Consider the following 22,217-nt stretch of genomic DNA (forward strand, 5'->3'; position numbering starts at 1 on the left):
CTCAGCCCTGCGTCCCCTCATCCCCGCGTCCCTTTGTCTCCACATTCCCTTGTCCCCGTGTTCCCTCGTCCCCATGTCTCCTCGTCCCTGCTTCCTGTGTCCCCCGTCCCTGCGTCCCCCACGTCCCAAGTCCCTCACATCTCCATGTCCCTGCATCCCCCATGTCCCCTCATCCCCATGTCTGTGCTCCTGTGTCCCCTCGTCCCTATATCCCCTTGTCTCCTTGTCCCTGTGACCCCTTGTCCCCGCGTCCGTGTCCCCTTGTTCCTGTGTCCCCTCATTCCTGTGTCCCCTCATCCCTGCATCCGTGTCCCCCTGTCCCTGTGTCCCCAAGTCCTTGTGTTCTCTTGTACCCACATCCCTGCATCCCCCCGTCCCAAGCCCCCCACGTCTCCACGTCCCTGCATCCCCCATGTCCCCTCACCCCATATCATGTCCCCTCATCCCCATGTCTGTCCCCATATCCCCTTGTCCCCTCGTCCCCATGTCTGTGTCCCCACATCCTCTTGTCCCATGTCCCCTCTTCCCTGCATCCGTGTCCCCTCGTCCCCACATCTGTGTCCCCACATCCCTTCATCCCCGTGTCCCCCGTTTCCGCGCTGACGCCCGCCCCCCACAGGCTGGGGGACCTGGGCCTGGAGCAGTTCGGCGTGACCGAGCTCTTCTCCAGCATCCTTGTGCCCGGCTTCTTCCTGCTGGCCTGCATCCTGCAGCTGCACTACTTCCACCGGCCCTTCATGCGGCTCACGGGCCTGGAGCACGTGCCCACGCCTGCACCTGGCCGCCCCCCGCGCTGGGCCCGCAGGTACGCCGGCCACGCCCTCCCCGCCGGGCGCCCGGGAGGAGCCCCGCCCCAACGCGGGCAGGGTGGGCGCGCGTCCCCGGGCCCCGGACGGGCAGTGACACACAGCGACGGCGTCGCAGGCAGGACGCAGTGAGCGAGGCCTCGCTGCTGCTGCAGGAGGACGACGAGCCGGAGCCGCAGGAAGGGCCCCAGCATGCGGGGACGGGCGCGGCGGGAGCCCCCCAGGCCGAGCAGGGCCCTGAAGGCGAGTCAGCGGGCTGCTTGGGGGCCAGGCCTGGCGGCCGAGCCCCTCGGGCTCTCCCGCACCCTGGAGCTGGTCGGGAGGCGGACGGACGGGCTGCGCCCCGGGCTCAGGTCCGCCCGGCGCCCCTCACGCCACACTGCCCCTTCCCTTCCTTCCGCAGCCCCCACCAGCAAGTGGGGCCTGGTGGCCGAGCGGCTGCTGGACCTGGCCGCCAGCTTCTCCGACAGCCTCACGCGCACGCAGGACTTCCTGCGGCGCCTGCTGGAGCTGCACATTCTCAAGCTGGTGGCCCTGTACACCGTCTGGGTGGCCCTGAAGGAGGTGAGGGTGGCCCCCGCCCGCGACGGGGTCGCTCAGAAGCCTGGGGACAGCCGGGCCCGCGGGGCCGCCCCCCGCCCGCCCACATGCAGCCCTGCCGCCCCCCCCAGGTGTCGGTGATGAACTTCCTGCTCGTGGCGCTATGGGCCTTCGCGCTGCCCTACCCCCGCTTCCGGCCCATGGCCTCCTGCCTGGCCACCATCTGGACCTGCGTCGTCATCGTGTGCAAGATGCTCTACCAGCTCAAGGTCGTCAGCCCGCAGGACTACGCCAGCAACTGCACCCAGGTGGGGCCCGCCGGGCGTGGGCGCCTGCCGCAGGGCAGGGCTCCCTGGAGGAGGGTCCTCCAGCCCGGTCGTCCCGCAACACGCGGGGTGTGGCGGGGGTGGTGCCGCGCCGACCTCTCGTGGCAGGGGCAGGGGCCTCGGGCTTGGTGTGGCGGGCAGGGCCATTGGGGCAGCCCGCCCCTTTCCTCCCCTGCGGGCATTTCCTCCCCTGGTGCCCCGTGCCCGTGAGGGAGGTTCAGCGACAGCCCCCGTGGCCCTGGCGCTTGGCCCACAACTGCCTTGGGGGGCAGGGCAGGGGCGGGCCTGGGGTCCCGGGTGGGGGCGGGGCAGGGGCGGGCTTGGGATCATAGGCGGGGTCTGGGCGGGGGAGGGCTTGGGGTCCTGAGCAGGGATGGGACAGGGTCAGGGCGGAGGTGGACCTGGGGTCCTAGGTGTGGTTCAGGCAGGGCTGGGATCCTGAGCAGGGACAGGGCAGGGACAGGGCAGAGGCAGGCCTGGGTCCCGGGCAGGGGCGGGGCGGGCCTGGGGTCCCGGGCAGGGAGGGGACGGACCTGGGGTCCTGGGTCGGGGCAGGGCGGGCCTGGGGTCCCGGGCAGGGGTGGGGCGGGCCTGGTGTCCCGGGCGGGGGCAGGCAGCTGAGCCGCCCCCTCCGTCAGCCCCTTCCCAATAGCACCAACCTGCAGAAGGAGGAGATCGGCCAGTCGCTGCTCTACCGGGGGCCCGTGGACCCCGCTAACTGGTTTGGGGTGCGGAAGGGCTACCCGAACCTGGGCTACGTCCAGGTGAGTGCGGGGCCGGGGGCCAGGGGCCCAGGGGCGGGGGCCTGGGGCCAGGGGATTGGGGGGCCGGGGGCCGGGGCTGGGGCTGGGGGCCAGGGGCCCGGGGGCGGGGGCCTGGGGCTGGGGGCCGGGGGCCAGGGGATCGGGGGGCCGGGGGCCGGGGCTGGGGGCTGGGGGCCAGGGGCTGGGGGGGTCGGGGCTGGGGGCCAGGGGCCCAGGGGCGGGGGCCTGGGGCCAGGGGGGGCGGGGGTCTGGGGGCGGGGGGCTGGGGGCCGGGGCTGGGGCAGGCGCCCTCTGACCGCCCTGTCCCCGCCCAGAACCACCTGCAGGTCCTGCTGCTGCTGGTCTTTGAGGCCATGGTGTACCGGCGCCAGGAGCACTTCCGCCGCCAGCGCCAGCCGGCGCCCCTGCCTGCCCAGGCCGTCTGCGCCGACGGCACCCGCCGGAACCTCGACCGAGACCTGCTGAGCTGCCTCAAGTACTTCATCAACTTCTTCTTCTACAAGTTTGGGCTGGAGGTGAGGCCCCTGGGGGCCCTGCCTCGCAGTGTGGATGAGCTGAACATTGAGGGCCCCGTGGGCCCCGTCCACTCAGTCCTCCTGCCCGTGCCCGGGGGTGCCGCCCCCAGGGCTGGGCCAGCTCTGTGCATGTGGTGGCCCCCACAGCACGGGTGGGGGCGCAGCCAAGAGGCGGGAGCATGTGACAAGGCTGGGGCTCTGCGTGACGGAGACCGGCCAGCCATCCCCGCCCCGAGCCGCGAGGACACGGCGGCCTGGCCTGCGCACTCCCCCTTGGGCGCCCCGAGCCCGCCCCGCCCGGCGAGGCTCATGGCGCACCCCCGCCCCCAGATCTGCTTCCTGATGGCGGTCACGGTGATCGGGCAGCGCATGAACGCCATGGTCATCCTGCACGGCTGCTGGCTGGTGGCCATCCTCACCCGCCGCCGCCGCGCGGCCATCGCCCGCCTCTGGCCCAACTACTGCCTCTTCCTGGCGCTCTTCCTGCTCTACCAGTACCTGCTGTGCCTGGGGGTGCCACCCGCCCTCTGCCTCGGTGAGCCTCCCCCCGCGCCACGCCGCCGCCCGGGACGCCGGCGTCCTGACCTGCCTCCTGCGCCCACTTTGCCCAACGTTCTGTTTCTTTTTTCTCCAACGTGCTACTCTCTCCAGAGAGAGCTGCGGGAGCGGCCGTTGGGGCTGCCGGTGTGTCTCGGAAGAGCAGGCGCCCTCCCTGGCTGCGGGGCCGGGGCCGGGACACCCCTTCGTTGCCCCATGAGCTGTCCACGCGCACATGCCCCTCCCCCGTGGCGCCCCTGGAGCCGCTCGGTGTGATCCGGGAGCCGGCGGTGTGCGCCTCGAGCGGCCTCGTCTTTCAGCCCCCGGCGCTGTGGGGAGTCCCGGCCAGTGACTTTGCAGGATGCCCTGAACTTGGGGTTTGCTGTGTCTCCAGGCACGGGGGCAGGAGTGCCACACAGGGTGCCGGCGGCGGTGCAGCTCCTCGGGGCCTCGGGACGTTGGCGCGTCCCGAGATCGGGGAGGCCTCTGCGCCCGCTGGGTCTGCAGAGGTCCCTGGAAGCCCCTGGAGAGTGACGAGGTGTGACCGTGGCAGAGTCGCTCTGTGGCGTTAAGTTCCGGGTTTTTTGACAGACGCACAGTTTCTCTAGCGTCGCTGCCAACAGGCTTCCTGGCACAGCCCGCCCATCGCCCCCGATGTCCCTCCCGCCATCCCCCCCGCCCACTGATCTTCGTTGGCCCTTATGGTTTCGCCTTGTCCAGAACGTCACGGAGGCAGCGTGGTAAACACGCGGGCTCTCGGGCCTGGCTTCCGCCACCTGCAGGGCGCCCTGAGGTTCGCACGCTGCGCCGCATGCCCGCGGGGGGGGGGGAGCCTTCCCTTGCTGAGTCTGACCCTGGCGCCCGGTGCCGTCAGATTCACCGATTCCCTCCTGAGTCCACCTTCCGTGGACACGAAGGAGGAGGTTTTGCTTTTCCTTTTCTGCTTACTCCTCAGCTTCCTGCTAAAGGAGAGCGTCCGCTCTGCGTTTCTCGCCTTCCGTTTTATCACCAGCGTGGACTCGTGTCCGAGTGCCAGAACCCAGTCACGCTTGCGCTCAAACCGGCTCAGCCCGGCGGGCGGGACCCTGCGCGCTGGTCCGTGGCACATCCCCGGCATGTTTGCAAAGTCAGGCTCGTCGGGGCGGGTCGCGCAGAGGCCGGTGCCGCCTTCCAGGCGCCGCTCCAGCCTCTGACAAAGGTGCATTCGGGTCACCGCCCGGTCACAGCAGGACCAAGCCGTGGCCTCCCCCGGCTGCGGGGTCCCGAGCGCGGGGTGAAGCTTCCTTCACTCGGCAGGACACACCTGAGGCCCGCCCATGCGTGTGTCTGCACTTGGTCCCTTCCTTGTTTTGCTGCTTCACTTTGCACATAGACGCCAGGAGACTTGCAAAAATAGCAGTTTCCACATAAACACCCTTTGCCCAGTTTCCCCAACGTTGGCATTTTCCAGAAGCCTAGCACAGTGGCCAAGCTAACACGACTGTCGTGGTGCCAGTTCCGCCCCGCAGCCTGTGGACGTCTGGTTCCCATGGCCGTGCGTCCGTCGCGGGGCCCGCCCAGCGCCCTTGTGCGCCGTGTCCACGTCCCTGGCCTCCCCCATCCAGGCGGCCTGGGCCGACCCCGCCCCTTGCGACCTAGTCCTTGGGGAGCGCTGCCCTGCTGCCTTGTGGGACGTCCCCCCGCCCGGGGCTGGGGGCGTTTCCTCAGGCGAGTTGCGTGCTCTCGCAGGAGCAGGACGTGGCTTCCCTGGCGCAGCCCCGTCTCGGGTCAGCGTGTCCCGCCCGGCGTCTGCTGTGGGTTCACACGGGGAAGCCTGTTTGGCTCTTGGTAATTAATGAAACACCGTTCTGGAAGGGACACCGTCACTCGGCAAATATCCTCTTTCTGCCTCGACTTCTGCCTACTAATTTTAGCACCATCCGTGGCCCTTGCCTGCGGCAGTTGCCAGTGTGATTTTCCGTCCCCTTATTCCTCTTGCGTTACTGGTTCCATTGTTCCCTGACGTTGGAGTGGACCCGGGATGTTGACCTGGATCTGCGACTTTACTCCAACACCACCGCGCCTTCCTCCTCGGCTCGACCCGTGCCAGCTCTGGCCACTGCGGGCTCTTCCGTTGGCTTCTGTGCCTTTTGACATCACTCCCTTTTTTCAAGTCCTTCTTGGCTTCCTGATCCCACAAGACGCTTTCCCTGTCCTCGCCCTGAAAGAGCCCGGGCTCCTTTTACTGGAGACAGCGATCCAGACGGGCCCTGGGTATGCTCAGGGCCCTGGCCCTGCCGCTCGGCCCTCTCGGCCGACGAGCTGGGAAGCCTGAGCGGACGGCGCGGCATTTGCAGTCTCGGCCGCTTTCCAGGATCTAGGCCGGCGCCCTTCTTTCTTCTCCCCTGGCTGTGGTCGCGTGGAGCCACAGTCTGCATTCCGTCGTGGCTCCCCAGATGCCCGGCGGTTTGTTTTGTTTTTAACACGGTAAAGCCCACGCTCTGTGGAGTTAAGTTCTGGGGTTTTTGACGAACGCGCAGTTTCTCTAGCGTCGCCGCCATCGGGCTTCCGGGCACAGGCCACCCGTCACCCCCAGATGACCCCCCGCCCACTGATGTGTCGTCATCCCTTATGGTTTTGCCTTGTCCAGAACGTCACGGAGGCGGCCTGGCCTCCGTCACCCGCAGAGCGCCCTAAGGTTCGCGCGCTGCGCCGTGCGCCCGCGGTTGGGCGACTTTTCCTTGCTCAGTCTCTTAATCGGCCACAGGGCTGCCGAGGCAAAGCACCCGACACCCGCTGGCTTTCATGAAGGTGTTTACGTGGGGTAAACGCTTACGGTTCCAAGGCCGTGGAAAGTCCAGCTCGAGGCCTGCCCCCGGGGTTCTGCCCGGCCGTGCTTCCCCTCTGGCCTCCTTGCTCCCGAGCCCCGTGGGCCCCTGAGGCTCCGTGCCCAGCGCCTGCAGCCTCTCCTGGCACAGGCTCGTTTCTTCGCAGCCTCCGGTGTCAGCCTCAGCTGTTCCGCTCCCGTCCCTGCACTCTGAGGCATGAACGTGGCTCACCCCTCCCAGGGTCCCCGCACCTTCTCCCTTCTGTCACGTGGCAGGGTCAGAAGGGACCGCGCTCTCTTCTGTGCGTCTGTCCGAGTGCCGGTTTATATCAGACCCGGCACGGGGCGGGCACTGAGCCCGAGGCACGCCCGTGACTTAGTCGAATCGAAAGCCTCATCTCGGGGAATCTAATCAGAGGCCCCTGGACCGAGTTTAATGCAATCAGAGGTGTCACCCCAGAGGAACAGATTCGTTTACCAGCACGCCCTTTCTCTTCTGGGGACGCAGAGATAGCGCCCAGCTGCCACAGCGTCTTCCGAGGCTTGAGTGTAGCACGGTAACCCTTTGGCAGAGGCGCCGGGCTGTCTCCGGCCTGGAGCGGCTACAGCTAAGCAGCGCTGCCGTGAGGTTTTGTGTGAACTTAGCCCCTGTTTCTCTGGGATGAATGCCCAGGAGGCCCACTGCTGGGGCACGTGGAGGGGACGCTTCATTTTTTAAGAGACCCCCAAACTCGTCCCAGAGCAGCTGAATGAGCCCCAGCGGGTGTCAGCGTTCTTTGTATACTCCGAATACAAGTCCTTCATCACATATATGGTTTTTTGTATTTTACTGGATACATAGAAAAATTTTTTTGAATCATATCATGTTTTTTAACTTTATTTTGTACATGTAATAGTTGAAAATATAAACAAAAACTAAAAAGAAAACAAGAGTTGAATAAAAACATACATTTCTCAATTAAATGTACTAGATACCTATAAAAAATTTTTTAATCATACTATATGTTACACAATGTATTTGGTTCATAGAAGCGCAATCATGCCTTACTTGTCCTTTTGTATCTGGCTTGCTTCACTCAGCATAACGTCCTCCAGGTTCATCCTGCTGTCATAGGCTTCATGACTTCATTTCTTCTTGCAGCTGCGTAATGTTCCATCGTGTAACTGGACCACAGTTTGTTATCCATTTATTGGTCGATGGACACCTGGGTTATTTCCAACTTCGGGCAGTCGTGAATATGCTGCTATGAACGTCATTGTGCAGATGTCTGTCCCTGTCGCTGCTCTCAGTTCTTCTAGGTATACACCCAGCAGTGGTTCTGCAGGGTCACCTGGTGAATCTATATTCAGTTTCTTTAGGAACTGCCAAACAGCAGCTGTACAATTCTGCATTCCCAACAGTGAATAAGTGTTCCTATCTCTCCACATCCTCTCCAACACTTGCAGTTCTCTTTTTACTAGTGGCCCTTCTAATAGATGTGAAATGATATCTCACTGTAGTTTTGAATTGCATTTCCCTCGTCATTAGTGATGTTGAGTATTTCTTCATGTGTTTTTTTTTGCCATTTGTATTTCTTCTTTGGACAGATATCTATTCATGTCTTTTGCCCATCCTTAATACATGTTTTGCAGATATTTTATCCCAGTTTGTGACTTTTCATTTTCTTAACAGTGTCTTTTGCAGAGCAGAAGTTTTTAATTCTTTTGTCGTCTACTTTATCAAATTTTTCTTTTACGGGTTGTACTTTTTGGTGTCATGTCTTGGAAATCTTTGCCCAGAATCTCACAGGTTTTCTTCTGGCTCCGTGCCTGTGGCTGTGCAATCATCCCAGCACCTGGCTGAGGAGACGCGCTGTGGCCCTTGTTGGACCTTGGTGGCCACATGTGGCTCTGCTCCATGATCCGCTCGTCCAGCCTGCCCTTCTCCAGCGCGCTCGGTCCTGTAGCTCTCAGCTGGTCTCGGCCCCAGGTAGCGGGAGCCTCTGACTTTCTAGCTGTTCTTTCTTGGGATCACTTTTGCTCTTCTGTTCCTGTGCCTTTCCTACGAATTTCAGAATTGGACTTTTGGTCTCTATAAAAACTCCTGCTGGGATCTGGATAGGGGCTGCAAGTCCAGCCCACCACCCCTTTTTTTTTTTTAAGATTTATTTATTCCTCCCTCCCCCACCCCATCTGCTCTCTGTCTCTGTGTGCTTTTCTGTGTGTCTGTTGTATTCTCATTAGGCGGCTCTGGGAACCAATCCTGGCTCCTTCTGGATTGGGAGAGAGGCGATCATTCTCTTTTGCCACCTCAGTTCCCTGGTCTGCTGTGTCTTCTTATCTTCTCTCCTCTGTGTCTTTTTTTTTTTTTTTTAAGATTTATTTTTTTTATTTCTCTCCCCTTCCCCCCCACCCCAGTTGTCTGTTTTCTGTGTCTATTTGCTGCGTCTTCTTCTTTTGTCCGCTTCTGTTGTTGTCAGCAGCACGGGAATCTGTGTCTCTTTTTGTTACGTCATCTTGTTGTTGTGTCAGTTCGCCGTGTGTGCGGCGCCATTCCTGGGCAGGCTGTAATTTCTTTCGCGCTGGGAGGCTCTCCTTACAGGGCACACTCCTTGCGCGTGGGGCTCCCCTACATGGGGGACACCCCTGCGTGGCAGGGCACTCCTTGTGCGCATCAGCACTGCGCATGGGTCAGCTCCACATGGGTCAAGGAGGCCCAGGGTTTGAACCGTGGGCCTCCCATGTGGTAGGCGGGTGCCCTAACCACTGGGCCAAGTCCGCTCCCATCCTCTGTGCCTCTTGTCGCATCATATTGCTGCACTGGCTCTCAGCGTGGGCACTCCTGCATGGAACAGCACACTGCGTGGGCCAGCTCGCCCTCGCCGGGAGGCCCTGCGCATTAAACCCTGGACCTCCTCTGTGGTAGACGGGAGCCCAGCTGCTTGAGCACATCGTTTCCCCCACCACCTCTTTTATAAGCGAAGCTCACTGGTCACGGCTGTGCTCGCCGTGTCCGCCTCGTCCGTGCTGCTCGCACACCACGGCACAGCCAGAGGCGTCTTGCCGGCGACCCCATGGCCCTGGAAACCTAAAATATTGGGGGCCACTTTTCAGAAACACTTTGCCAAGCCCTGCTAGAGGTCGGCTGAGGTAGAATTGGCAGCGTAGCCATGCTGAGTCTTCAGGTGATGAACACAGGATGGTTCTCCGCTTAGTCAGGTCTCCTTTGATTTATTTAATCATTCTCGTCATTTCCAGCATACACATCTTGGATTATTTCGTTAGATTTGTGTTTCTAAAATTAAGGGCTTTGTGGGTTTTAGTACTAATGTCAGTGGTATATTTTAAAATTTTCAATTCTACTTCTTCGCTGCCAATAAACGGAAATAGATTTAAGTTCCTGTCCATCGCCCATGGAGCCGGCAGCCTTGCTAAACCCACTTATCAGTTGACCAGTAGCGTTTTGTGGGTTCTTCGGGATTTCGTACATAGACCATCCTGCCAACTGCGAGTCAGAACGCTCCTTCCTTCCCGCTCTGTGCCTCTTCTTTCCTTTTCTGACTTGTGGTGCTGAACTCCATCGCTGTGAAGCTCGAGGAGCCGGGTCTGTGTAGACGCCTCAGTCGGGCTGAGGGCGCTCCTCGGCTGTGGACAGTTATCACGGACAGATGTTGAATTCGTGAAACGCTCTTTCTGCATCTGTCGAGAGGACAATCTGGGTTTCCTTCCTTGGCCTGTTGGTCTGGGAAACACACTGGTCTTCCTGGGTTGAGCCGGCCTTGCTTTCCTGGGCAGCCTCGCCAGCCGGGGGGTGTTAGGTTTTGGAGATCGCTGGCTTCCACTTGGTGGCTGTCGTGGCCGGCCCCCGGGCCTGAGCGTGTAGCCCTTCTCCGTGGAGGTGTCTGTCTTCTTAGGTTTTGTCTCGTGACCTCAGCTCCCCAGTGGGTTCGACTCAGCTGTGGTTCTGTTCATTTTTTTGTCTTTTCCTTGTGATATAGTGAGTGGAAGCGAGACCCTCAAAACTGCTTGCCTCCAGCGGCCACGGGAATCCTGATAACACCTTGGTGCTGAGGCACACGCCTTCCTCTAAAGCACGCGAGCGCTTCCCGTCCCACGGGGAGCAAAGCCCGGTCCAGGCCCTGTCCCGTGGGGTCCCGCCAGCTCGCGAGTCCCTCGCCACACGGGGTCGTCCTCAGTTCTATGGCCACCCCTGGGCACTTGCTGCTCCCCTGCCTGGCATGCGCCTTGCTGGCCTGCCCCCTCCCCTTTCTGAGGTCCCGGGCGGCCCCCTAGCCACCTGCTCGCCCCTCGGGTCCCACCCTCCCGGGCACACCTGGTGTCTGTGTGCAGAACGCAGGTTTTGAGGAGGCGTGGAAGTGTCAGGGCTCATGTGTCCTCCGGCCGGGTGCGAGCGCGGCGGGTGGAGACCACAGGCTTGGTGGGCGCTGGGTGGTCAGCGAAGGAACCGCGGATCCCTGGGGCTGCTGTCCGGTCGCCAGACAGGGAGTCTCGGGCCCCGAGCAGGCCCAGCCCGGCCCCCTGACGACCGCCTCCGCCCGCAGACTACCCGTGGCGCTGGAGCCAGGCTGTGCCCATGAACTCGGCGCTCATCAAGTGGCTGTACCTGCCCGACTTCTTCAGGGCCCCCAACTCCACCAACCTTATCAGTGAGTGTTCAACCCCCGCCCCCAGGGCCTGGCACGAGGCCCAGGCAGGCTCCTCCTGCAGCCTCCTAGGGGGCCAGGCAGACACGCCGCACGCGCCGTCACGCAGGCGAGGACGTGTGCGCACAGCTGTGCACGCACGGGGCAGGGGCCAGGCACGCCTGAGGGCCCGGACAGGGCAGACACGTGGAAAGCCAGACACGCACGCATGGGCACGCAGAGGCGCGGGCACCAACGCGCAGGCACGCAGGTTCTCATGCATCGACACACACACGCACGGGCACGCGGAGGCATGGACACTGACACGCACGGGCATGCAGGTGCCCACACACCGACACGCACATGCACGGGCACACAAAGGAATGGGCACGCACAGGCACCGACACGCACATGCAGAGGCATGTGGCGGCATGGGCACCGACGGGTTGCAGTGTGCCAACACGTGCACACACACAACACGGGCCGGGCCCGGGGCCGACACCACACGTGGGCGGACGTGTGTCCCGCCCCAGACGCCTGCACCCTGCACGTGCTCGCCTCGCGGCGGGCGCTCGTGCCACCCCTGACGCCCCCACACCCACAGGCGACTTCCTCCTGCTGCTCTGCGCCTCGCAGCAGTGGCAGGTGTTCGTGGCCGAGCGGACCGAGGAGTGGCAGCACATGGCCGGCGCCAACACCGATCACCTGGAGCCGCTGCGCGGGGAGCCCAACCCCGTGCCCAACTTCATCAACTGCAGGTGGGCGGCCCAAGGGCCTGCGCGGCGGGCGGCGGCCTCCCGGGGCGGCAGGCGGCCTTCTGGACGACGGGCGGCCTTCCGGGGTGACAGGCGGCCTCCCGGGGCAGCGGGCGGCCTTCCAGGGTGGTGCGTGGACTTCCGGGGTGGCGGGCAGCTTTCTGGGCGGCCTCCCGGGGTGACGGGTGGCCCTCTGGGCGACGGGCAGCCTCCCGGGGTGACGGGCGGCCTCCCGGGGTGACGGGTGGCCTTCTGGACGACGGGCGGCCTCCCGGGGTGACGGGCAGCCCTCTGGGCGACGGGCGGCCTTCCCGGGTGACGGGCGGCCTCCCGGGGTGACAGGTGGCCCTCTGGGCGACAGGCAGCCTCCCGGGGTGACGGGCGGCCTCCCGGGGTGACGGGCGGCCCTCTGGGCGATGGGCGGCCTTCCCGGGTGACGGGCGGCCTCCCGGGGTGACGGGTGGCCCTCTGGACGACGGGCAGCCTCCCGGGGTGACGGGCGGCCTCCCGGGGTGACGGGCGGCCCTCTGGGCGACGGGTGGCCTTCCCGGGTGACGGGCGGCCTTCCCGGGTGACGGGCGGCCTCCCGGGGTGACGGGTGGCCCTCTGGGCGACGGGCAGCCTCCCGGGGTGACGGGCGGCCTCCCGGGGTGACGGGCGGCCTTCCCGGGTGACGGGCGGCCTCCCGGGGTGATGGGTGGCCCTCTGGGCGACGGGCAGCCTCCCGGGGTGATGGGTGGCCCTCTGGGCGACGGGCGGCCCTCTGGGCGACGGGCGGCCTCCTGGGGTGACGGGCGGCCTCCCGGGGTGACGGGCGCCCGCCGCCCGCCGCAGGTCCCACCTGGACATGGTGAAGGTGGGCGTCTTCCGCTACCTCTTCTGGCTGGTGCTGGTCGTGGTGTTTGCTGCGGGCGCCACGCGCGTCAGCGTCTTCGGCCTCGGCTATCTGCTGGCCTGCTTCTACCTGCTGCTCTTCGGCACCTCCCTGCTGCGCAAGGACACGCGCACCCGCCTCCGGCTGTGGGACTGCCTCGTGCTCTACAACGTCACTGTCATCGTCTCCAAGAACGTGCTTTCGGTGGGCCGCGCCCCACTGACCCTCCCCGCTGACCCTTCCTGCAGACCCTCCTGCTGGCCCTGCCCCCCTCTGGCCCGCTCCCTGCTGACCCCGCCCCCCACTGACCCCCGTGGCTGCCCCGCCCCCTGCTGACCCCGCCCCCCACTGACACACACACACACACACACACACACACCGTGGCTGCCCCGCCCCCCGCTGGCCCTCCCGCTCACCCCGTCTCCTCTGGCCCTGCCCCGCTGACCCCCGCTGACCGCCCCGTCCCCAGCTCCTGTCCTGCGTCTTCGTGGAGCAGATGCAGAGCAGCTTCTGCTGGGTCATCCAGCTCTTCAGCCTCGTGTGCACCGTCAAGGGCTACTACGACCGTGAGCGCGGGCCGGGGCGGCCGGGACGGCCGGGACGGCGGGCGCGGGGCCCTGCGGGCTCCCGGCGCTGACCGTGCCGGCGCCTGTGCGCAGCCCAGGAGATGAGCAAGGAGCAGGACTGCCTGCTGCCCGTGGAGGAGGCCGGCGTGCTCTGGGACAGCGTCTGCTTCTTCTTCCTGCTGCTGCAGCGCCGCGTCTTCCTCAGCTACTACTTCCTGCACGTGGTGGCCGAGCTCCAGGCCACGGCCCTGCTGGCCTCCAGGTGCGGCCCCCGGCTGCGCAGGCTGGCCTGCAGCGCGAGCCCCTTCCCCTGGCACCGCCCTCGGCGGTGGCGCCGTGTCCCTGGGGTACGTCAGAGCGCGCCGGCGCGGCCGGGACCCTGGCGCACGTACCTGGGCGAAGCCGGAGAGCCGCTGCATGCTCTGAGGGTGGCATCCAACCCGGAGGGGGTGCCCACATGGAGGTGGCCCTGGCACGGTCTGCCCGCGACTCACCCTGGCCTCCTCCCTTCACTGGCCTGAGTGTCCACACCAGCCACGACGCAGCTGCGTTTCCCGACGCCCCGGGGGAACGCTCGCCCCTTCACCCTGCCAGGCAGGCCCTTTCCCGCGCTCCGGCTGCTGTGGTGGCTGTCAGGCGGTGGTGCCTGAGCCGGCGCGCTCCCTGTGCTGCAAGCCTGGAAGCTGGGTGGCTGGCACGGGTCTCCTGCCTCTGCAGCACGGGGGAGTGGGGACAGCGCGGCCTCATAGCCAGTGGGCGTCAGGCTCTGTGTGGGCGCTCAGGGGCGGGGGGGCAGCTGGCGCATCCCCCACCCTCACCCCGCCACCTCCCCAGGGGCTTTGCCCTCTACAACGCAGCCAGCCTCAAGAGCGTCGACCTGCACCGCCAGGCCGAGGAGAAGTCCCTGGCCCAGCTCAAGAGACAGTAAGTGCCCCGGCGGCGGCCCAGGACCCCTGCCTGGGGGCGGCTGCAGCAGGCGGCCCCTTCAGAGCCCCCGCCCTCCCGCCCCCAGGATGGAGCGCATCCGGGCCAAGCAGGAGAAGCACCGGCAGAGCCGGGCTGGCCGCAGCCGCCCGCACGACCCCGGGGGCCAGGGCCAGGAGCCAGGTAGGCGGGGGAGGGCTCACCGTGCCCGGGCACGTCCAGGCCGCCTCGTGCCACGCGCCCAGCGTCCCTGCACACACTCCCTGGCCCGTCGCCACAGGCGCCGTCCAGCACGCGGCCGCCCAAGCCCCGAGCTGGGCTCGCCATGCCCCGGCCTCACGGCCCACTCAGGCCCACCCACTCCCCACAGGGCCCGGCAGTCCTGGGGACCCCTCCCCGCCCCCGAGGCAGTGGTGGCGGCCCTGGCTGGACCACGCCACAGGTACGGCGCGCTGCCCGCCTCGTCTGGCCTCGGCCCGCCCTTGGCTCTCGCGCACATGACGTCCTCAGCGACTCAGGGCCGGGTGGCCGGTTCACCCCCCGGGAAGCCCGTGTCCCCCGCTTGTCCTCGACGCACGGGTGCTCGCCGCCTGCTCACACCTCCCCCCCGCCCGCTGCGACCTGCTGCTGCCATGCTCGCTCGGCCACCCTGCCCTGTGTGCTCGCGCTGCCACCGCACGGCCTCACGTGGCCACTGCTGTGGCCTTGGGGGGTGGGGCTTGGGCCTGGCCGAGCGGTCCAAAGGGTGTGGGCCGGGCCCCGTCCTCAGCGCTCTGCCCCGCAGTGATCCACTCGGGGGACTACTTCCTGTTCGACTCTGACAGCGAGGAGGAGGAGGAGGAGGCAACACAGCCTGAGGACGCCCGGCCGTCAGCTCAGAGCGCCTTCCAGGTGACCAGCCGGTAGCTCAGGACAGGTGCCCACGGGCACGGCGGAGCCACACGGGCAGCCCCGGTTCCCAGAGCGGGGCCAGGCCCTGCGCTCCTCCCCCTTCCTCCCTCCACCGCCGCGTGGGGCTGCCGGGCAGCCCCGCTTTCCGGACAAGGCCGAGGGGTGCCCCCGGACATGGCAGAGCCCACTCTCGGTCCCTCTCCCCCGCCAGCCCCGTGTGCGGCCTCCTGGGTGACAGGAGCCGGGGGCACAGGCTGGCCTGGGTCGGAGACCTGAGGACCCGGCCCTGACACAGACATGCCGCCCGCAGATGGCGTACCAGGCGTGGGTGACCAATGCCCAGACCGTCCTGCGGCAGCGGCGACAGGAGCAGGCGCAGAGCCAGGAGCGGGTGGGGCTACCGCCCACAGGTGAGGGGGTCCCCACACCCGGGCGCGGGGGGCTCGGGCCACAGACCCTGACCCGCGGCCCGTCTGTGCGCAGGGGGCGGCCCGGATGCTGAGGCAGAGCCGGAGGAGGGCCCGGAGCCGGCGGTGGCAGGTGGGTGAGCCGGCGGGCCGGGGGCTGGGCGCGCCCCCCCCACCCGCACGCCCTCAGTGCCCCTCCCGCCCGCAGGCCACGGCCCCGTGATGCAGCGGGTGCTGAACTCACTGCGGTTCCTGTGGGCGCTGGGCCAGGCGCTGGTGGACGGGCTGACGCGCTGGCTGTGCGCCTTCACGCGGCACCACAGCACCATGGGCGCCGTGCTGCGGGCCGAGCGCTACCTGCTGACCCAGGAGCTAGTCAGGGTGAGCGTGGGGCCCGCCCGGGCGTGGGGCGCCTGCTCGGCGCCCGGCCCCCCGCTGACGTGTGGCCATCGCCCGCAGGGTGGGGAGGTGAACCGGGCCGTGCTGGAGCAGCTGTATGTGAGCGACGTGGAGGCCGCGCTGCCGGGTGCCTCGCAGGGTCAGGACGCGCCAAGCACGGCGTCAAGGCAGGTGCTTAGGGGCTCGAGGCGGGCACGGGCGCCCGAGGAGGGCTGGCACCTGGGGACCCTGAGCCAGCGACTGCAAGAAGGCACAGGGCAGCCCTGGACGGCCGGCCTCGGCGCCGCTGCCCACCCTTCCGGCGGCTAGAGAGCAGGCGCCTCTCTGACCAGGCTCCCTCCACAGCGGGCTGGGGGCCAAGGAGCCCCCGGGGGCCACCACTGGCGACAGCGAGATGCAGGGCTCCCAGGAGGTCCTGGCCCCCCTGCGCACCCGGGTGCGCACCGCCAGTGAGCTACTTCTGGACAGGTGCGGGGAACCCGGGGGGGCCGGGCAGGGGGTGTGGAGACCCAGGCCGGGGAGCGTGCGGCGCGGCCCCGCCCGGCCCGCCCCCCAGCCCAGCGTGGTGCCCCCGCAGGCGCCTGCGCATCCCCGAGCTGGAGGAGGCGGAGCGGTTCGCGGCGGGCCGGGGCCGGGCGCTGCAGCTGCTGCAGGCCGTGTACCAGTGTGTGGCCGGGCACTCCGAGCTGCTCTGCTACTTCGTCATCGTGCTCAACCACATGGTCACCGCCTCGGCCGTCTCCCTCGTGCTGCCGCTGCTCGTCTTCCTGTGGGCCATGCTGTCCACGCCGCGGCCCAGCAAGCGCTTCTGGATGACGGCCATCGTCTTCACCGAGGCCGCCGTGGTCACCAAGTACCTCTTCCAGTTCGGCTTCTTCCCCTGGAACAGCCACGCGGTGCTGCGGCGCCACGAGAACAAGCCCTACTTCCCACCGCGCATCCTGGGCCTGGAGAAGAGCGACCGCTACGTCCAGTACGACCTGCTGCAGCTGCTCGTGCTTTTCTTCCACCGCTCGCAGCTGCTGGTGAGCGCCCGCGCGGGCCGGGTGAGGCTGGACGCCGCGGCCCCGGCCACCCGCCCTCACGGCCCCCTGCTCCCCCCCGGCAGTGCTACGGCCTCTGGGACCACGAGGAGGACCCATTGTCCACGTACACAGAGCCGGACGCCGGCGAGGGCCAGGAGAAGGCAGCCAGGGACACGGTGGGGGACCTGCTGGGACCCCAGCCTGAGGCTGACACGGGGGCCCGGGAGGAGCCGGGGCAGGTCGGGGCCCCAAGTGAGGACGGCGTCCAGGCGGAAGCTGATGACGGGCCCAGGGACGAGCTCCCGGAGCCCTGTGCGGAGCGCAAGGGCCGCGGCCCCGAGCGCGTCAGTCTGCGCCTAAGGAGGAGGAGGGAGAGCCCGGGAGCTGAAGGCCGCGCCGTCGGTACGGGAGCCCCGGCTGCAGAGCCACGCGTCCCGGGGGCGGGCGGGGCGGCCCATTTCAGGACTGCCCCGGAACCAGCGCCACGGGGGGTCCCGTGGGCGCTCTCGGGGCACGTGGAGCTGCGCCCAGCCCACTCGGGAGGACAGGGGGGCCCTCGTGCAGCCTCGTCTGTTAAGTGGGGAAATGCCGTCCCCCCTCGGTGGCCGGGGGTGGGCTCGGCCCGGCCCTCGGGCCTTCGGTCAGCAGCGGCCCCTGTCCCACAGAAGCCGAGGACGGGGAGGCGGTGGCGGCGGAGAGAGAGAAGTGGCCGAGCCGCGCGTGGCAGAGCGTGTGGGCGGCGGGGCTGCGGCTCCGGGCCGTCTGCTGGGCCCTGTGAGTGACGCGGTCCCGGGAGCCCGGGGCGGGCGGCGGGGGCAGCGCAGGGGGGAGGGTGGCCCGGGGCCCACCCACGGCCCCCCTGAGCCGCCTGCTCGCAGGGCCCAGGGCGTGTCGCGGCCCCTGCGGCGCTTCTTCCACGACATCCTGCACACCCGGTACCGCGCAGCCACTGACGTCTACGCGCTCATGTTCCTGGCCGACGTGGTCGACTTCGTCATCATCATCTTCGGCTTCTGGGCCTTCGGGGTGAGCGGGGGATCCACACCCTAATGCCCCGGTGCCCGGCGGCCCCTGGGTGGCCCGCGGTGACCCACGCCCTCCTGCCCCAGTGACCGCCAGTGGCCCGCGGTGACCCACGCCCTCCTCCCCCAACGCCCCGGCGGCCCCCGGGCTGGCCGGTGGGTGACCTGCATCCTCCCACCCCGGCGGCCCCCGGCGGCCCGCGGTGACCCGTGCCCTCCTGCCCCGGAGGCCTGCGGGTGACCTGTGCCCTGTCCCAACGCCCCGGCGGCCCCCCGCGGCCCGCGGTGACCCACGCCCTCCCACCCGCAGAAGCACTCAGCGGCCACGGACATCACGTCCTCGCTGTCGGACGACCAGGTGCCCGAGGCCTTCCTGGTGATGCTGCTGGTGCAGTTCGGCACCATGGTGGTAGACCGCGCGCTCTACCTGCGCAAGACGGTGCTGGGCAAGCTGGCCTTCCAGGTGGTGCTGGTGGTGGCCGTCCACGTCTGGATGTTCTTTGTGCTGCCCGCCGTCACCGAGAGGTGCGTGGCTGCCCCACCCTGCAGTGACCGGGGGGCCTGCCTGACCACCGCCCCTGACCCCCAGGAGGGGGAGGGCCCGCCTGACCACCGCCCCCCACCCCACGGCGACCGGGGGGCCCCGCTTGACCACCGCCCCCGCCGCAGGATGTTCCGCCAGAACGCCGTGGCCCAGCTGTGGTACTTCGTCAAGTGTGTCTACTTCGCCCTGTCCGCCTACCAGATCCGCTGCGGCTACCCCACGCGCATCCTGGGCAACTTCCTCACCAAGAAGTACAACCACCTCAACCTCTTCCTCTTCCAGGGGTGAGCGGGCCCGCGCGGGGACTTGGGGCCGGGCGGGGGGCTGGACGGGGGCGGGGCGGGGGGCCAGGGGGCACGGGGGCCTGACGCGCCGGCCCGGGCAGGTTCCGGCTGGTGCCCTTCCTGGTGGAGCTGCGCGCCGTGATGGACTGGGTGTGGACGGACACCACGCTGTCGCTGTCCAGCTGGATGTGCGTGGAGGACATCTACGCCAACATCTTCATCATCAAGTGCAGCCGCGAGACGGAGAAGGTGCCGGGCGTGGAGGGCGCCGTGGGGGTGGCTGTGGGGTGTGCCCCGCCCGCCCTTCCCGCGCTTGCCCTGACGCAAGCCCTCCGCGGCAGCCTGGGAAGGCGCTAAGCGTCCTCCTGGCAGCCAGGACAGGGCGCTGGCCCAGCGGGTAGGGAACCAAAAGGGGCTGCTTGGAGGCGGCGGCTCAGCTGGGCTCCAAGGACGGGGGCTGCAGACGGGGCTCGGAGGGGGGCGGCTCCCCTCAGAGCAGCCGCCAGTCGAGGCCGGCAGGGGAGGCCTGGGCAGGCCCCGCTGCGCTGCCCAGTGCAGGGAGGGCGTGGGGGGGCAGCTGAGCGGCTTTAGCGCAGCCTCGGCCACCTCAGGACACCCCAGCCCTCTACGAGGCAAGCCTGCACCCCTGGCCGGCGCCCCCGGCCCGAGCACCTCGGTCTAGAAAACCACGAATCTGTCTCCTGTCTTTATAGCTTCATCTTTCCTGGGCATTTTCTGTAACTAGAATCACACGTGATTTTTTTTTTTTTTTGAGGTATTGGGGCGAGGGATTGAACTCGGGTCTTGTGCGTGGGAAGCGGGCGCCCCCCACTGAGCCTCACCAGCTACCCTGAGTTGTCTTTCTTGTTTGCCTGTGTTTTTTTGTTTTTGCTTTGGGAGGCGCCGGGGACTGAACCCGCAGCCTCCCTAGTGGGAAGCGGGTGCTCTGCTCGGGCCCCCTGCCCCCACGTGACTTTCTGTAACCAGCTTCGTTACTCGCCACACTCCAGGTTCATCCCGGGCATGCCGTGATGTGCGCTCCACTTTCTAGGGCCGAGTGACATTCCCACGGGCTTTGGCTGCTTCCACGTTTTGGTTTTTACCCGTGACGCTGCCGCGAGCGTTTGTGTCGTCATTCGTGTGTGTGCGTCTTCCCTGCTGGGCCGCACGGAGACCGCGCAGGCCTTTCCAGGATGTGCTGGCCGCCCTGGTGGCTGTGGCGGCTCACGTTCGCCTGCACTGCGCGAGGCCCCCTCTGCTCGGCAGCTCCTGCCTTGGTTCGGGCCGCCCCGGGGGTGGGAAGTGGCTGAAGCGGCGTCTCAGTGGCGCTGCCTTGCGCGGCCCTGAGCCCTGATGAGCACCTCCTCATGTGCTTCTTGGCTGTTTTGTATCTTCTTTGGAGAAACGCCTGTTGACGCCTTGGCCTGTTTCTAGTTAGGCTGTCTCTGTTGTGACCACGTACGCGTCCCGCTGTAGTGCTTCTGCTTAGGCTTTTGAGCCCTTTGGGTGTCCAGAGGGGCTCCCGCCGCCTCCTGCCCGTGGCCGCCCATTGCCCCAGCACCGTCCTGGAGAGACGCCTCCTTCCCCCACTGCACTGTGCTGGCGCTTGCTGGGAATCAGCCGGCACCAGCGTGAGGGCCAGGTCTGCCGCGTGGCCCGCGCCTGGCCTTGCGCGGCCCTGCCTCGGCCGCTGCCGTTTGTGGGCTGGGATGTCTGGTCCAGCTCGGGCTCTGGGGCCACGTGAGGATGGAGGGGCCGGGGGAGGGGCGTGGGGGCAGCAGCAAGCGGGGGGCAGCCCACCGGGCGCAGCAGGGAGGCGGGGTCTGCCCACTGGGGTCAGGCAGCCGTGGGAGGACCCTCCCCAGCGCAGGGCCTGGGGCCGCGGGGAGCCAGGGCAGGCTGAGGAGCTGGGGGGTGACCGGTGCCCCCGTCCCCCCTCCCCCAGAGGTACCCGCAGCCCAAGGGGCAGAAGAAGAAGAAGGTGGTCAAGTACGGCATGGGCGGCCTCATCGTGCTCTTCCTCATCGCCATCATCTGGTTCCCGCTGCTCTTCATGTCGCTGGTGCGCTCCGTGGTGGGCGTGGTCAACCAGCCCGTGGACGTCACCGTCACCCTCAAGCTGGGCGGCTACGAGGTGGGCGCGGCCCGCGCGGGGCGGGGCGGGGCGGGGCGGGCGCGGCCCCCCGCTCGGCCTCACCGCCTGCCGCCCGCAGCCGCTGTTCACCATGAGCGCGCAGCAGCCGTCCATCGTGCCCTTCACGCCGCAGGCCTACGAGGAGCTGGCCAGGGAGTTTGACCCCCAGCCGGTGCGCGCCGTCCCTGGGGGGGTGGGGCGTGGGTCAGGGGGGCGCGTCCACTGAGCCCCGCCCCCTGCAGCTGGCCATGCAGTTCATCAGCCAGTACGGCCCCGAGGACATCGTCACCGCCCACATCGAGGGCAGCTCCGGGGCGCTGTGGCGCATCAGCCCGCCGAGCCGCGCCCAGATGAAGCGGGAGCTGTACAACGGCTCGGCCGGCGTCACCCTGCGCTTCACCTGGAACTTCCAGAGGTGGGGCCCTGGGCTGGGGAGGGGTCCTGCGGGAGGGCCGGACGGCAGGCCGGTCACCGGGGGTCTGCCACACCCCTGCCTGCAGGGACCTGGCCAAGGGCGGCACCATCGAGTACACCAACGAGAAGCACAGCCTCGACCTGGCCCCCAACAGCACCGCGCGGCGGCAGCTGGCCCAGCTGCTGGAGGGCACCCGGGACCAGCCTGTGTGAGGGGGCAAGAGGGGCGAGGGGGGCCCGGGGACCAGCCTGAGGGGCCGCGGGGCGGGGAGGCCCGGGACCAGCCTGTGTGAGGGGCCACGGGGTGGGGGGGCCCCAGGACCAGCCTGAGGGGGCAAGAGGGGCGAGGGGGGCATGGGGACCAGCCTGAGGGGCCGCGGGGGGCAAGAGGGGCCCTGGGACCAGCTTGAAGGGCCATGGGGGGCGAGGGATCCCGGACCAGCCTGAGGAGCCGCGGGGGGCGAGGGGGGCCCCGGGACCAGCTTGGGGGGGGCGAGGGGGGCCTCGGGACCAGCTTGGGGGGCCATGGGGGGCCCCGGGACCAGCCTGGGGGGCCGTGGGGGGCCCCGGGACCAGCTTGGGGGGCCGTGGGCGGCCCCGGGACCAGCCCGAGGGGCTGCGGGGCTGCCGAGGGGCAGACGTCGGGCCTGAGCTGCAGCCTCCCCTCCGCAGGGTGATCCCCAATCTGTTCCCCAAGTACATCCGGGCCCCCAACGGGCCAGAAGCCAACCCCGTGAAGCAGCTGCAGCCCAGTGAGTGGGGTCGGGGGGCGCGGGGGCCGCCGTGGCTTGGGGAGGGGTCCTGCGATGGCGCCTGGACGGGAGGGGCCCGTGGCCCCGCCCACCGCCCGGCTCTCCGCAGACGAGGAGGCCGACTTCCTGGGCGTGCGCGTCCAGCTGCGGAGGGAGCGCGCGGGCGCAGGGCCCGGCGTCCTCGAGTGGTGGGCCATCGAGCTGGAGGGCTGCCGGACCGACTGCCACCTGCTGCCCATGGTCATCTTCAGCGACAAGGTCAGCCCGCCCAGCCTCGGCTTCCTGGCCGGCTACGGGTGAGTGTGCCAGG

The 22,217-nt window shown here is 67.7% G+C and overlaps 1 protein-coding gene across 1 annotated transcript in view; it reads left to right on the forward strand.

The window, feature by feature from the left end:
* PIEZO1 (piezo type mechanosensitive ion channel component 1 (Er blood group)) overlaps positions 1 to 22,217 on the forward strand; it is a 57,712-nt gene that overhangs the window by 34,960 nt on the left and 535 nt on the right. Inside the window, 34 exon segments of the mRNA XM_058279583.2 lie at positions 620 to 805; positions 925 to 1,049; positions 1,210 to 1,370; positions 1,478 to 1,654; positions 2,311 to 2,436; positions 2,751 to 2,951; positions 3,282 to 3,486; positions 10,836 to 10,940; positions 11,521 to 11,674; positions 12,506 to 12,749; positions 13,015 to 13,111; positions 13,205 to 13,373; positions 13,946 to 14,035; positions 14,124 to 14,218; positions 14,406 to 14,477; positions 14,820 to 14,926; positions 15,237 to 15,336; positions 15,410 to 15,466; positions 15,542 to 15,714; positions 15,793 to 15,899; positions 16,078 to 16,200; positions 16,310 to 16,757; positions 16,841 to 17,159; positions 17,423 to 17,531; positions 17,636 to 17,783; positions 18,090 to 18,304; positions 18,449 to 18,607; positions 18,709 to 18,856; positions 20,553 to 20,741; positions 20,821 to 20,913; positions 20,984 to 21,156; positions 21,242 to 21,364; positions 21,828 to 21,907; positions 22,017 to 22,203. Of these exon segments, the coding sequence (XP_058135566.1) occupies positions 620 to 805; positions 925 to 1,049; positions 1,210 to 1,370; positions 1,478 to 1,654; positions 2,311 to 2,436; positions 2,751 to 2,951; positions 3,282 to 3,486; positions 10,836 to 10,940; positions 11,521 to 11,674; positions 12,506 to 12,749; positions 13,015 to 13,111; positions 13,205 to 13,373; positions 13,946 to 14,035; positions 14,124 to 14,218; positions 14,406 to 14,477; positions 14,820 to 14,926; positions 15,237 to 15,336; positions 15,410 to 15,466; positions 15,542 to 15,714; positions 15,793 to 15,899; positions 16,078 to 16,200; positions 16,310 to 16,757; positions 16,841 to 17,159; positions 17,423 to 17,531; positions 17,636 to 17,783; positions 18,090 to 18,304; positions 18,449 to 18,607; positions 18,709 to 18,856; positions 20,553 to 20,741; positions 20,821 to 20,913; positions 20,984 to 21,156; positions 21,242 to 21,364; positions 21,828 to 21,907; positions 22,017 to 22,203 (5,265 nt within the window).

The sequence above is a fragment of the Dasypus novemcinctus genome, chromosome 18 (genome assembly GCF_030445035.2).
Source record: "Dasypus novemcinctus isolate mDasNov1 chromosome 18, mDasNov1.1.hap2, whole genome shotgun sequence".
In the NCBI taxonomy this organism is placed as follows: Eukaryota; Metazoa; Chordata; class Mammalia; order Cingulata; family Dasypodidae; genus Dasypus; species Dasypus novemcinctus.